General features: G+C 42.1%; 1 protein-coding gene across 1 annotated transcript in view; it reads left to right on the top strand.

Moving 5' to 3' along the window:
• The window catches only part of cubn (cubilin (intrinsic factor-cobalamin receptor)), a 93,762-nt gene that overhangs the window by 61,787 nt on the left and 17,299 nt on the right, over nucleotides 1-14,676 (top strand). The window contains exons 44-54 of the mRNA XM_039789731.1: nucleotides 891-1,065; nucleotides 2,756-2,934; nucleotides 4,115-4,324; nucleotides 5,161-5,301; nucleotides 7,227-7,411; nucleotides 10,694-10,865; nucleotides 11,820-12,023; nucleotides 12,577-12,726; nucleotides 12,832-12,953; nucleotides 13,351-13,576; nucleotides 14,164-14,351. Of these exons, the coding sequence (XP_039645665.1) occupies nucleotides 891-1,065; nucleotides 2,756-2,934; nucleotides 4,115-4,324; nucleotides 5,161-5,301; nucleotides 7,227-7,411; nucleotides 10,694-10,865; nucleotides 11,820-12,023; nucleotides 12,577-12,726; nucleotides 12,832-12,953; nucleotides 13,351-13,576; nucleotides 14,164-14,351 (1,952 nt within the window). The remainder of the gene's footprint in view (nucleotides 1-890; nucleotides 1,066-2,755; nucleotides 2,935-4,114; nucleotides 4,325-5,160; nucleotides 5,302-7,226; nucleotides 7,412-10,693; nucleotides 10,866-11,819; nucleotides 12,024-12,576; nucleotides 12,727-12,831; nucleotides 12,954-13,350; nucleotides 13,577-14,163; nucleotides 14,352-14,676) is intronic.

Genomic DNA, 14,676 nt, shown 5'->3' with positions numbered 1-14,676 from the left:
GGCCACTATGTTCAATTTGCTTTAAGGCCCGGCGAACTTCCTGGGGAGCATGCTATCGCACTGATGCGTGAAGCTTTAACCCCATTAACGAGATCTTGTTGAACATTCTAGGCAATGGGCTGCGTGAGAATAGTAAAAATGGCGGAAGCTGCACCACTGAAGGCACCGGTCAGGCCTAAGAGAATCTCTGCTATAGCCAAGCAAAATTGGTATCGTAACTGAAATATCCCTAACCTAATTGATAGTGAATTGGATCAGATGTGTAATCGAATCGGGACCTTGTGAATCGTAATCGAATCGTTTTGGAAAATATATATATATATATATATATATACCTTTTGTCAGCTAAACTCAACTGTAACGGTCACTAAAGGAGACGTGAAGAGGGAAAGCAGGCAGTGCACCAAACTACTTTGAGGCAAGGGAGGGGGTGGAGGGGGGACTTAAAATGTTTCTAGAGTAAACCGATTTGCCACGTTTGCATTTGTATTGTTTTACTACTTACACAATCATTTTAAGTATCCATAATTATATTATTAACAACACACAGCTTGGTTTTTAATGATATTTTTAAGGGGGGGCAACCCTCAGATGGGGTAGGTCATGACCTGAAACTTGATTACATTTATTTAATGTAGTAAAATGAAATGATTATGACATTTTTGCATCACTGGGTGCTGCCCGACTTACGAAACTATTTGTTTCTATACCTGTGATACTACTTTAAAAATCCTGGTGTCACTAATAAACTCATTAAAATTGAATTGGCCTAATGGATGTTTGTACTGTATTTGCTATCAAGCATGGGAGGTTATGGACAGCAATGAGTGCTGCTGGTCTATTGTGAAGTGGTCCAAGAACACAGTGTTGTTCTTTCTCTCTTTCTGCAGCGTGCGGAGGCTTCATTGAGCTGAATGATAATGATCCTCCAGGGTACATCACTTCACCCAACTATCCTCAGAACTACCCCCAAAACATTGACTGTATCTGGGTCATCACTGTGCCCAATGGAGAGGCTGTCCAAATAGAATTTGAGGATGAATTCTACATTGAACCCACAGCCAGGTACAGCTGCTACTTTCTCTCCAGCCTGTTGTTTGGTTATTTTTACACACTCATTTGCTTTAATTCAGTGCCATGCACTTTTAGTGTATATAGTATTCGGAAACTGAACTGCCTTTTTTTATTGGCTTTTCTTTTCTAAACTTTCATGTCAGTGATATTCGTTCGTATCGGGGAACACCCATAATCCATTCCAGGTGTTTCAGAAGTTTTAGTTGCTTTTTCTGACGTTTGTGTTGCTTCTTTCAGAGTTCTTGTCGTCTTTTTTAGAGTTTTTTTTTTCGATTTCTTTCAACAATTTTTTCGATGTTTTTGTTGCTTCTTCAATACATGCAGACATGTACTGCACTTTGAGCAGTCGTTAAGACTAGAAACGCAGAATATAAATGCAGTCCATTTACCATCTGTTAAACTGAGTTTCTCAACAAAGAATCATTAATCGTCTTGTGTTTACCAGATATGTGCTCAAAAGTTTTTAAGCATGAATAAGAATAATAAATGGACTAAAGAAATCTTAGTTGACTAAGAACTAAAACTAAGACCAAAATGAACATTATCTTTTTTAAATAAGTCAATTTATTCAATTCAACAATTGATTGTTTGATAAAAATACAAACACAAACGAGATCATCAGCAACATATAAGCAAATAAGCAACTGCCTCCCTAGTCCTACCCACTCTTAATGTTCATTATTCATAACAGAAATTCGAGTCGCATCCATCAGTGTCCATGTTCAACTCAGTCGGCTTGAACAAATCAACTCTTTTAGACAAAAACAAGAACAAAATAATCTGGGCAGATAAACCCCCCCAAAAAAACAAAAAAAAACCACAAACAACAGCGTCTAGTTTGGAGACCTTAAATAGGACATTGTTGGAGGAACCCGACCCTTAAAACCTGAACTTTCATTAGGGAAATCTTATCGAGACGTTTAAAAACAATGAACATTTTTTATTTGAAGACATTCTGTCATCTTGTAGCAATGCTTTGGCAATCATGCCTTTAATAAGGTTGCTTTCACAACTGTGTCGTTTGGTCCGTTTAAAACCAACCCTGGAGCGTTTGGTCAGATAGTCCGGTTGGTTGGGGCTGCTGTTAAAGCTCATCCCAACTCTGGTGCGGATCAAATAAACCAACTCTGGTGTGCTTGAAAACGCTGGTCTCTTTTCACTTCTAAGTTCACTAGAGTTCAGTTCACTTCAGGTGACCCAAATACAGGAAGTGAACCAAAAACAGAGCATTTACTAACCTGCAATTTCAACCTTGCACACAATTTACGGCCTTATATATGATTTAAGGGATGATAACTTTCAGATCCATAACCTAATATGACCACACATCGCTGGTCGTCTGTGTGACATCATCATCTCTCTCTCCTTCACTTGCTGTCTGTCAGCTGCTCATTGTTCGCCTTCTTCTAAAAAAACACTGAAGTTGAACCAGAAAACCCGAGACGTTTAAAATGTGCTCTTGCTCCATTATTTCTGAGAGCAGAAGTGTCTGCGATCGATCGCGTGACGTGTGTTTACAGTGTTTGGTGCATTTGACAAAGTGCAGTGTGAAAGCAAACTGAACCGAATAAAAAATGCAACAACGTTGCAACTTCACCCCCGAATCGCACCGAGTCCATTAACTTAAGGTGTGAAAGCCCCCTCCGACATGTTTTCATGTTTCCTTTCATGTGTTTCTCAGCTGTGCCTATGACTACTTGGAGCTGCGTGATGGCTCGACCTCCAACTCTGGCTTCATTTCCCGCCTCTGTGGCAACACCCGGCCATCTACCCAGCATTCAACGGGTTCCTCCATGCTGCTCAGGTTTCGTACTGACACCAGCATCACGCACAAAGGCTTCAAGGCAAAGTACTTCATAGGTAGGCAAATCAAAACCATTTTTCCAAATCCAGAGTTTTAGTTTTTTGAATTTGGATCTATTTCTTATCATGACATAGTTGGCTCAGACCTAACAAACACACATCATATCCTATATACATATCGATACACATACACACATGCACTTTGAGCCACTTGCTGTCAATTTCAGACTTTGTTGTGTTTGCTGCTGCCATTTCTTTCTGTGATACTGTGGTGTCAACGAGAGAGAAACGAGAGAGACTTTTCAAATCAGAGGTTTGACTACCGGTTTTAGTATAATCTACCATCTCATGTTTCATTTGCTCTGGCACATACGTCTTGTAGTGACGGCCTAATGAAGCCTCTTGAAGCTTTGTGAACCATTTCATTTATTTTCTAAACCCACCACATGGCGCTCTTGGTTTAAAGGAAAAGGCTCAGTGGCAATTCAGCGTGCTTCCAATCCTTTGTTGAACAAAGAGCGCCAGCATTGGGCTCAGAAAATAAAGAGAATGGTTCACCAAGCTTCATAAGGCCTCCATTGGCCATCAAAAATGTCTGGCCCCCCCTCCCATTCAAACAGGTTTCTAGCCGAATAGAACCTGGGCGGACCAATCACAACCGTTTATCTCACATGGTGGGTTTATGTAGGATGACTGACGAAGGAGCGTATTGCGTGAACGCAGTTACGGAACGTAACCATCTAGCACAACACACTAAGCTCACGAAACGCCGATCAGCACCGTCAAACTAGACGGTGCTGATCAAATATGAATCAAGATTCTGTTACTGTATTCACGCCTCAAATGTTTTTAAAAACACATTTTTGTATAGCTGTAATTTAAGAAAGTTTGTGACCCAGCCGCAACGGGTTAACCCTAACCCTTACCCTCCTTCTTCAAAACGGACCGAGCACCGCCCCAACTTGCTTCATTGCTCCGATTGGTTGTAGGTCTTTTCAATTGCATCCAAAGGCATTTTAGTTTGCCTCGTTGAACGCCCTTTGGAAATCGAAAATGAACTGAGAAAATACAGATTTGCAAATTAATCTGGCAATGCCTGGCTAGGTTGTACTCATTTTCCTCTCAATAAAATAGGAAACGGATGGTTATTGAGATACAGTGAAAATGAGTTTTAGTATTCATATCAGGATTTTAAAGGAAAAAGAACACTTCTGACCCTACCTCCAACCCCTCGCAGCAACATGTGGAGGCACCTACATAGGTCAGCGGGGGACAATCCACAGCCCTGGCTTCCCAGGATCCAACTATCCCGATAGCTCCAGCTGTGAGTGGTACCTCGAGGGGCCCACGGGCCACTACCTCACCCTCAGTTACGGTCACTTCAGCCTGCAGGACTCTTCAGGATGCTCTGCCGACTATGTGGAGATCAGAGAGTACAATGCCTCAGGTGAGAAAACCACAGGATCACTTACAATCACTGTACAATTAAAAAAAATAATTGCCTGATTGTCTGAGTTTTACAGTCGCTTCACAAAGATGCATCCATTGAAAATGTTTCACTCACACACCCTCTGTGTGTGTTGCTAGCTTGCTTCCGTCAGTGTAACTAGTGCATTGTCTGTTTGTGGCGAATAAACACGATCTAAAAAAAAACATTCCCCATTCAGCCGAGCACATCTAGCAATGTAGAACGGAAGAACTGGAGAGCTTCTAAGTAGTGTTAGTGAACAAAATAAATCCAATAGACATCAAGGACACATTTAAATTACCATTAATTCATCTGGCACATTCTCAACAGAATAAGTTGAAAACCAACTTCAACGCGTTTCGGCGTCCAGCCCTCAAGAACGCATTGAAGTTGGTTTCAAACTTAAATTAATTTGTGGCAGGGTTTGTTCAGTGGGTAGAGCAGGCGCACATATACTGAGAGGCATATCTTCCCCCTCTTTCTCACCTAGCCGTCCTATCAAATAAAGGCAGAAAAGCCCCAAAAAAAGAATCTTAAATGAATACAAGGCATTTAACTTTTTTGCTGAAGACGAGTGCCTTGGGCTTTTCTTTGATGTCTATTACATTTACTTCAATGCTTTTGAAGTAGCACTCACATTGTCGCTGGTCATAGTGTTTATTTCACAGCATAAGTTAAAATTTCTTTATGTGAATGAAATGAAAAGGCAATAAATGAATAGAAGAAGGGACTGCAGAGACAAAAGCCGTGACGCGATGCAAAGATGAAAGTCCCCACTGTCAGATGCATTTCCTGAGTTGTTCTGTGTTTTGTAGGGCGCCTCCTCGGCCGACACTGTGGCAGTCACCTTCCGGCTTCCGTGGACACGTCTGACAGCTTCGCCTACGTCAGGTTTGTCAGCGACACCAGCGCCAACGCGCCCGGCTTCAGTCTGACGTTTGAAGCCAGCGTTGAAGGTACAATCGTTTTTCAAGAGATTATTATAAAAGGATTGTTTTGTTGCACAATCACAACCTACGTTGCATCAACATGATATTTACACGTGCAGTCAGGGTTCAAAATTAACTTTTTTGTCCACCAGCCAAATGGCTAGTGAATAGGGGTGTGATGGACACTCCGATCACGGGACGAGACACGAGATTGGGTTTACGAGACGAGACTCTATCTAACTATCTAACGCTATTTAAAAAAAAACTTCAATTAAGAAATATGACTTGAAAAATAGTCTTTACTCAGAGAACCAAGGTAACCAAGCGTTTCATTGCAGCAAGGAAGTAGGCTGCTCTTATATATCTGATATCGTTAACAGTAAAGTTTTTCTTTCTGCTTTCGACTCACTTAACAAAAATTCAGAGAATGAGAGCGATCTGCACGAGTCAGCGCCACGCTGAACTGCACGCTGCAGTCTGTGGTGTGTGTGTGTGTGTGTGTTTCGGGGCGCAAATAAGAGAGAGAGAGAGAGAGAGATAGAGAGAGAGAGAGAGAGAGATCGAGGCCGTACCCTCTAACGTTCTAACGCTGGGTTTTACATGCTGATTTTTACAACTGCAACTCTGCTACCGCTCTGCAAAAGTGAACTCAGGGTCAACTTTGGAGAACAACGGAGGATCTTCTGTGCTAGTTTAAAGGTCCAAGCCAGACTCAGCTTCAAAACCAGATGTACAGTATTATAAGACCAACCATGTCAGACTCCGTCTACTGGCTGCTGCTCTGCACTTGGGACCGATATCGCGAGACAATTTTTACCTCGACGAGAAGTCTCGTGGGACGAGATCTCGTCACACCTCTACTAGTGAATGTTCAAATTTTACCAGACACTCAATAGATTACAATTGGTTTTTTTGGCTGGTGAATGAAGCAAATCGATCTACCAGCATTTGGTTAGTAGATGGTGCTATTTTGAACCCTGCATGCAGTGTACTTTTGATGATGGTAACGGAGAGCTGATGAAGTCAGAGACTCAGTACTATTTCTCTCTGGTGGTTTGTTCCTAGAGATGGCCCGATACCGATTCCGATACCTGAACTTGGGTATCGGCCGATACCGAGTACCGATCCGATACCAGTGTGTCATATTTTTTATGTTTTAACAACTGTATACTACTATCCTTGTATGGATGTGATATGATTTCTATCTTTGTTATCGGTCTGGCTCAGGTTCAACTCTTTGTGAAACATGAACAAACACAAACAACGAATGCCACAGAACTTTCTTTTACTCTTTATTACATGGTATTGGATCGGTGCATAAACTCCAGTACTTCCCGATACCGATACCAGTGTTTTAGGCAGTATCAGAGCCGATACCGATGCTAATATACAAATAGAGATGTTCCTTTGGTATTTGTATTTAAAAAATGTGTTGGCCGTAATATTCACATTCTTTGATAAATAAACATTTAATGTGTAGGGATGTAACGATACAGTCAACTCACAATTCGACATGATTCATGACTTTGAGTTTTAACCTCAGTGGCAGGCAAAAAATATTCCTTTATTTATAAGAACTGTGCAAAACAACAGTTGTGTCCTCTTGTCAAAGGTGCAACACACTACACCACAACAAATCTTAAATAACAAAATAATATAATACAAAATTGTATTTAGATTTTAAAAACAAATCCCACATCAAACTGAAAAATAAATTCTTCAAACATAAAATAAGAGGTTCAATTCCGAGCCACGGCCCTTTGCTGCATGTCGTTCTCCCCTCCTTCCCTCTTTCCTATCCAATAAAAGCCTAAAATGAATAAAAAATAATTATAAAAATACATAAATATTGAGTTTATTTTGCTTTACGCTCAGAGAGATACATGAATGTATTCATTCACAAAATGTGACTAATCATGTTGAAAATCTCTTTGTTTTACTTTTCCTCTCAGTCTGCGGAGGAGAGCTGAATGCTCCCTCAGGGACTATCTCCTCCCCCAATTACCCCAACTTGTACCCCCACAGCCGGGTGTGTCGCTGGGAGCTGGTGGTGACACCTGGCCGCCGGGTCACGCTCAGTATCGATGACCTGCGGCTGGAGGATTCGGGGACTTCCTGTGCATATGACTACGTTGAGGTGAGTCCTTCTCTGCCAATATTTCCTGACGTTTCATCACTTTTCTTTTCCCAGGTGAGCTCGCCTAGTCGCTCACCACAGGAGTTTAATTTGTAGTAGTAATGAATTACTAGAGCTGGGACGTTATGTCTTTGTCCGATTATTTCGATTCTTTCACGATACGTGGGTTCCGATTGGTTTTTGTATTGGGATTCTCATTTATTGGGATTCTAGAAGTATTGGGATGTGATAGTGTAGCATATTGGGATTTTCTTTTCCTTCTTTGACAAAAACCAAAGTTGAATAAAACACTTCTAGAGACAATATATCATGAGACGTGTTTAAAAACGTTTTCAAAGAAGAATGCACATCACCTGTCAGTCAGTCAGTCGGACATTTATTTCATTTGTAAAGGAGTACACAACATGGATGTTCTGCATTTTCTGCTTTCACTCTGTTTTGCTGGAAACGTGTATATTACTTAGTCGCCGTCGGCGGTACCGTAGAAACGGAAAATATTTAGGTGAATTGTTGGTAAAAAATGAATAAATTATAAAATATCGATTCTAGGGAAAACAATCGTAATTGCAAACAAAATCACAATACATACATGACAGATTTTCGATTTCTTTTCCCACCCCTAGTCATTTATTGATTATTTATGCTTATCACACCACAAATGAATTCCTTCACTTCAGATGTGTGGTGACTAGAGTGCGGATCGGGCCGCATTTTTCTGTCCGAGCCCATCCCGCGTCCGACAGAGCCGTAACCGAACCCGACCCGAGCCCGACACGCATTAAGATATTTATGTCCGAGCCCGACCCGAGCCCAACACAGTTAACATCTCATTTTTTCCTCATACTAATGACACATGTACGTTTGTTTGTGTGGAAAACCCGCTTTTATTAAAGGGGTGATAGAATGATTATATAGGGTATTTTACACTGTTCCTTAAGGTCTCCTAATGGGGTATGCAACATTGGTTGGGCTGAAAATTGCCCGAATGATGTTTTATTAGGCCCTTAACTACCCTGTGAATATGGCTCTATTTGGAACAAGAGCTTTTCTTCCAAATATGGTATGCTGATGAATATTCAGAATGAGCTACGCGCTGATTGGTTTGAGCAAACTACATAGAAACACATGGGAGACTCGACAGCAGGTCTCATTGCAAAGTTATACATTGTTTATCGGGCTATTTCGTTATTAAATTCACTTCTGATACTTTTTTAAGCGAGAAATAAACTATATAAAGCTCAAATATGGGCCGTTTTACGAAAATTGATGGCTAATTGCAAATTTGGTAAGACTGTGTGTCGGAGTTTAGCCGCTGGTGCTGCCTCGCCGCCCGCCGGTGCTGCCTCGCCGCCCAGCCTGCCTTCCTTCACAGACCCCGGCCTGCTATGAGTGCTTGGAGCTCCGTCACGGCAGCCCACAGCAGGGACTACCAACACCGCTGCCCTGACAGAGCTCCAGGGCCTTCAGCTCCCCTCTTCCTGCTAGCTAAATGGCCCGTTGTGTGAGAGTGAGAGCTCCGTCAGCGAGCTTGTTACACCAGCAATCTGTTACCTCATGTTACACACATGTCACGCCACTTATACAAAATCTAACTAACAACGTCTTATAAAACTAACAACGGTGTCCGATTTCAAGTTAATGAATATTTGTGAAGACAAAGTGTTTCGTTAGCGGCGACTGTCCCTTCAATCCTAGCTATGTGTAGCTACAAACCACGGATAGTTAGCTTCCTTTTTGCCTTAATTCGATTATATTACAGTTTGAATTTCGTCACGCCACTTACACAACATCTAACTAAAGGTCTTATAAAGCTAACAACGGTGTCCGATTTCAAGTTAATGAATATTTGTGAATTCCAGAGGAATTCTAAGAGGAGGCTAGCTAGCTCTCATTGATAGAGCTAGATCCAGCCGCAGGCGCTATCAATGAGACTCGCGGACAAGCGGCGTTTATTTCCCCAATCGTTTGTTTAAATAACTCAACACATTATAATTACACACATTTAAAAGAGTAACTGGAACCTGTGGTAACAGATTGCTGGTGTAACAAGCTCGCTGACCGCGCTCTCACTCACACATACCGGGCATTTAGCTAGCAGGAAGAGGGGAGCTGCAGGCCCTGGAGCTCTGTCAGAGCCGCGGCGTTTAGTGGTCCATTAGCGGTGTTACCGGTGACTCTGCGCGGGTATGGCTGCCAGCCGTTGATTTCTCGCATAAAAAAGTTTCAGAAGTGAATTTTGTAATGGAATAGCAGAGATCTGCGTGACCTAGCTAGATTCAGAAGACTACCTGATGTCAGGTCAGTTGTTTATGTAAATGTTGGGGCGTGACTGTTCTCTTAAGGTTCCGGATTTTGAGATGCTTACGCAAGCAACTCAGCTTTGTTGAGATTCGCCCGTTTTCAGCGGCAGTTTCAAAATATGAGATTTTCATAGTAAAGGGGTGTCAATGGGATTTTGAGCTTCTATGTATGTCCTTTTTACCCACTGAACTGTCGTTATTCAACTATGACAGGGTAAAATCGGTTTTGCATTCTATCACCCCTTTAAGCAACTGTAGGAAGGCATTCGGAAATGTCAACAGATGAGCGCATCAGCGCACACGGGGCAACAAGCGCACGTTAACACAGGGGCGCACAAGAGGCCCAATCACATCGCGCTGATGTGACCGAGCCTGACCCGAACCCGAACATCATTTCTAAATAAGCCCCGCCGGGCTCGGGTCGGGTATCCATCCTCTAGTGGTGACAGAGGAATCAGCAGCAGATATCTCAAGGGAATAAAAACAATATCTTAAAACCCACACTATTAATGTGGTTAGTCACCTTTCAGTTTAACTGGAAAAATGTTTTAAAGGGGTAATATACAGATATGTAATATATTATAATATGCTGATATTTTAAGCCATTGTTTGAGATAAGTCAATAATACAAGGCCTAATCTCCATAATTAATGAACTGCTGATGTTTTAAATGGAATTGTAAATTGAAACTGCATTACCGTCATTGCGAGTGATGGCTAAGTCAAGCCTCATGAAGTTTAGTGAAGCATTTTATTTATTTTCTGAGCCCAATCACTAGTAATTGTATATTTCAAAGTGTCTTACTTTATTGTGACTGTTGGAATCCCTGTTAAACCTATAACTACGTCTTAATGTTCTGTGCAGTGTACACCCACACTCAGAACACTCACACCTACATTTACAGCATAACTCCAGGAAGACCTGGTCCTAGAGACCCAGTACCCCACACTGACGTCTACACGATAACCTCTATGTGTTGTAGATACTGAACGGGTTGGCGGCCGATGCGCCGCGCCTGCAGAAATTCTGCGGTACAGTCCCGGCAGGCACGCAGGTGCGCTCCTCCGGCAACACCATGACCATCGTCTTCCACTCTGATGCCTCTGTGTCCAACGGTGGCTTCACGGCTTCCTACTCCTCTGAGGAGCCAGCAGGTTAGATACTGCCTGCGACCAAAACTCAAACTGAATCACTAGCTACAGTACCACATATTTAGAATAATCAAAACACGTTTTGTAACAGTGAACATGCAGTTCATCCGTACCTCAATCCATAACTAGAGCTGTAACAGTTCCAAATGTTGCTGTACAATTAATTGTCTCAGAAATAAATGCGAATTAAAGTTTTGAATGAATCCAGGATTAGATATATCTTTTGTAATAACATAATATAATAACAATGATAATGTGATAACACAAACACACAGCCTATGAAGTAAACAACACCTCTTTATTATCATAATCATATTTTTTCTAACTGTATCCCCCCCATGTCATTTTTGTTGCTATGAACGTGTTTAGGGTCAAGTGAAGTTGACAATTGAAATAAAAGTATTTAGTCCAACCAATAAACACTTATATAAATTTTGTCATACCTAAACAAAATCAACGATTTGGCATATCTAAACAAAATCACACATTAAGACCTTATCTAATATACACTGCGATTATGTGAAAAAATGAACAATTATGTAATAATCGTTACAGGCCTATCCATAACAAGAACAAGGCGTGCCAGGGCTTCTTTTATCTCAGTGGCCATTGAAAAGCAAACATGCTTGCCTTTATGTGTATCCATGTGAGATAGCTTGGATTGATTATTTAACGCTGTAAGAAGGGATATTCCCCAGTGTGGGATCAATAAAGTCTCTTATCTTTTCTTATCTTACCTAAGACAGTCTAATACAACAGCCTGCAATACATCCTTCATAAATGTTCAGTTTTTGTTGAAACTTTAAAAGAAAAGTGTTGATTCAACTTTATGGTAGTTATGCAGGATGCAGTTTGTGCTACTGTTGAATTGTATTGTGTTATACTGTTTGCAATATTTACCCTAATTGTCATTTATCTCTTATTGTGCTCCTACATTTCTATGTTGCCTTTCCTCAGAGTGTGGTGGAGTCCTGAACAACCCAGCGGGCGGGAACTTCACGTCCCCTGGCTACCTGGTGTCCAACTACAGCAACAACCTCAACTGTGAGTGGCTGATCCAGAACCCACAGCACGTCAACTCCTCTATCGTGGTACTGATAGAGGACCTGCACCTGGAGAACCACCAGACCTGTGATGCAGACTACCTCCAGTTCCGCTTAGGTGAGTGCAGCTCAGAGACACATACATTTCATTTCAGTCCTTCTAGTGTTTCAGAAGTAGTGTATAATATTGGAGCGTATGCAATGTTGGTGTTTTGAATGGACAGTTGAGTTAATCAATCTCCACCCTCTTGGAAATCACTGTATGAAAACCTAAACTGGGGATACGGGTGACAGGCTCAGAGACTTTAAGTCAGACTTTTTCCAAATCCCACTTCTATTTAAGCTTTAATATCTGAAGTTGGCCGTTTGTTTACTGATAGGAGGAAAAGTCATAAATAAAGCCACATCCAGGCACTCAAGGTTGGTTACAAAAAAATAAAAGGCCTCTAATTCATTTGGCAAGACATTTAAAAGTACACCAAAGCATGTCGGCCAACATGCGTTGGTGTACTTTTAAGTTGAGTGCCTGGATATATGAATGGATGGATAGATGGATAATGGATGGATGGATGCATGGATAGATGAATAGATGGATTGATGGATTGATGGATTGATGGATTATATCTGTATTCATTTTTGGCTTTTATTGAACTTTCCACCTCCTCCCTTAGGTGACAATGATGGGGAGCTGTTGGCCAAGTTTTGTGGGCAGACCACCCCCAGCCTTCCCATTGTGGTCTTCACCCCAGAGCTCTGGGTCCATTTCAAGACAGACACCTCCCAGGGAGACCTGGGCTTCAAGGCCAAGTACTTGTTCTCTGGTAAGACAGACAGAGGGTAGACTTAAATATGGCATTAGCTGTGTCTAATCCATCTGTCATATTGTTAGCAGCGAAGTCCTTATATGGATCATTCTCTCTCTGCAGAGTGTGGAGGCTGGCAGACAGGTGATGCAGGGGCATTATCCAGTCCTAGCTACCCCAACATCTACCCCAGCCCCAGTCGCTGTGCTTGGCTGCTCGAGGCCCCAGTGGGCCACACTATTACGGTGAGTCGGCACCATGGCCTGGTGACTTGACTGAACTCAAAGAATGGAGGGAGTTGACATAAAATATATTACGTGCTTTTTTCTTAGAATATTAGGACTTTTTCCTTTCTTTTTTGGGACAAAATCTTATTAAATGGGAGTCCGTGATTTAATTTGGGTCAGTTTAGCGGTCCTTGACATGAAAAAGTTTGGGAACCACTGCTATACTGTACATGACCACTGTTGACCTCCCAGTATTACCTTCAGCTGGATCGGCATTGATCAACTCCAGTGAAATACGTAAGAATCAGTGTGCTGAGGCAGAGATCACACTTTGTTAAACCTGAGGACCTACTGCTCAGTAGCCACCTACGTTGTTAATAAATTCGTTGGTTTCCAATCCCCTGTCTTACTGCAGCTAACCTTCAGCTACTTCCACCTGGAGCCCCACCCTCAATGTGGCTGGGACTCTGTCACCATCTTCAATGGAGGCTCCCCTGGCTCCCCTGTTATTGGCCAGTACTGCGGGACCACCTCCCCAGGAACCATCCAGTCAGGATCCAACAAGCTCGCTGTAGTCTTCCTGGCGGACCATAGTGTGTCCGGAGGAGGCTTTGTGGCCTCCTGGTCTACTGATTCCTCAGGTGGGTTGATGCGTAGACTGTATAAGTGAAGCAAAATTATCTCCGTCCCCCCGCCTAGAGAACAGAGTCCGTATCCGGGACATTTTGGCTTCACTTTGGTACAGTGGGAGGAAGTGGAGACCTGCCATTCTATGCTTTACACTTGCTGAAAAAAAATGTGTTGTAGATGTTCTGTACTGAACTGATTAGCTGATAGAATTACATACAATGATGTACACATATCCATCGAAACATAGCTTTTTTTATAGAATGTAATCATCACATGAAGTTTGGAACAACCCTAGAACCTATGGGTCATTGGAGTAGTAGTAGCTATTCCTTCAACACAGCCCGTTTCCGCCATGATAAAGTAATGTGATGATCCCATGTTGATGATAGCATTACGTTCTGGAAATCCCTGCAGTTCCAAAGTAGACGTAGGCCCATCCAAACTAGCCAGGATATTATCAATCACTCAGGGTGAGAACGACCAGCAACCCTGTGAAAGAAAGCTCTGTCAATCCAACTGTATCAGTCTTCTCTATCTTTTGGTCATAATATTTGTATGATCATGTATAAATTACTGTGAATTTGTTTTCTCTGTCCAGGCTGTGGAGGGGTGATCCATGCTGATACAGGAACAATCAAGTCTCCAAACTATCCCCAGAATTTCCCAGCCAATGTGGAATGTTCCTGGCGTATCATTGCCCATGAGGGGAGCCACCTGGAGATGAGCTTCAACAGCGATTTCCAGATTCCAGACAGCACTGGGACCTGCCAGAGCAGCTACATCAAGGTGCCAGCACTGACCCAAGGCAGAAACATGTTCAAATGATGTGTTAGTTCAGGCACTAGTAAGGGAATACACACTGCAGTTTCTTTATGATGGTCACACCAGCTGCTTTATAAAGAAACTAGTCTATATCCACGTTGCTCCACTTCCGGGGATCCTGCAATTACTTTTGGCGAGTGCATCAAGGTTATCATAACCGATAGAATCAATGGCTAGGACTTGGGGGAAAAAAAAGTGTTGCTATAAAATCAGAGTTTGTTCCGGCCAGTGAACAGTGCTTGAGGTAAGAAATAGGCAATGCAGTAACATAATCTTGATTCATACTTGA

This window comes from Perca fluviatilis, chromosome 22 (genome assembly GCF_010015445.1).
Source record: "Perca fluviatilis chromosome 22, GENO_Pfluv_1.0, whole genome shotgun sequence".
NCBI classification, from domain to species: Eukaryota; Metazoa; Chordata; class Actinopteri; order Perciformes; family Percidae; genus Perca; species Perca fluviatilis.
The sequence above is the reverse complement of the archived record's forward strand: the minus strand, read 5'-3'. Positions and strand labels throughout refer to the sequence as shown.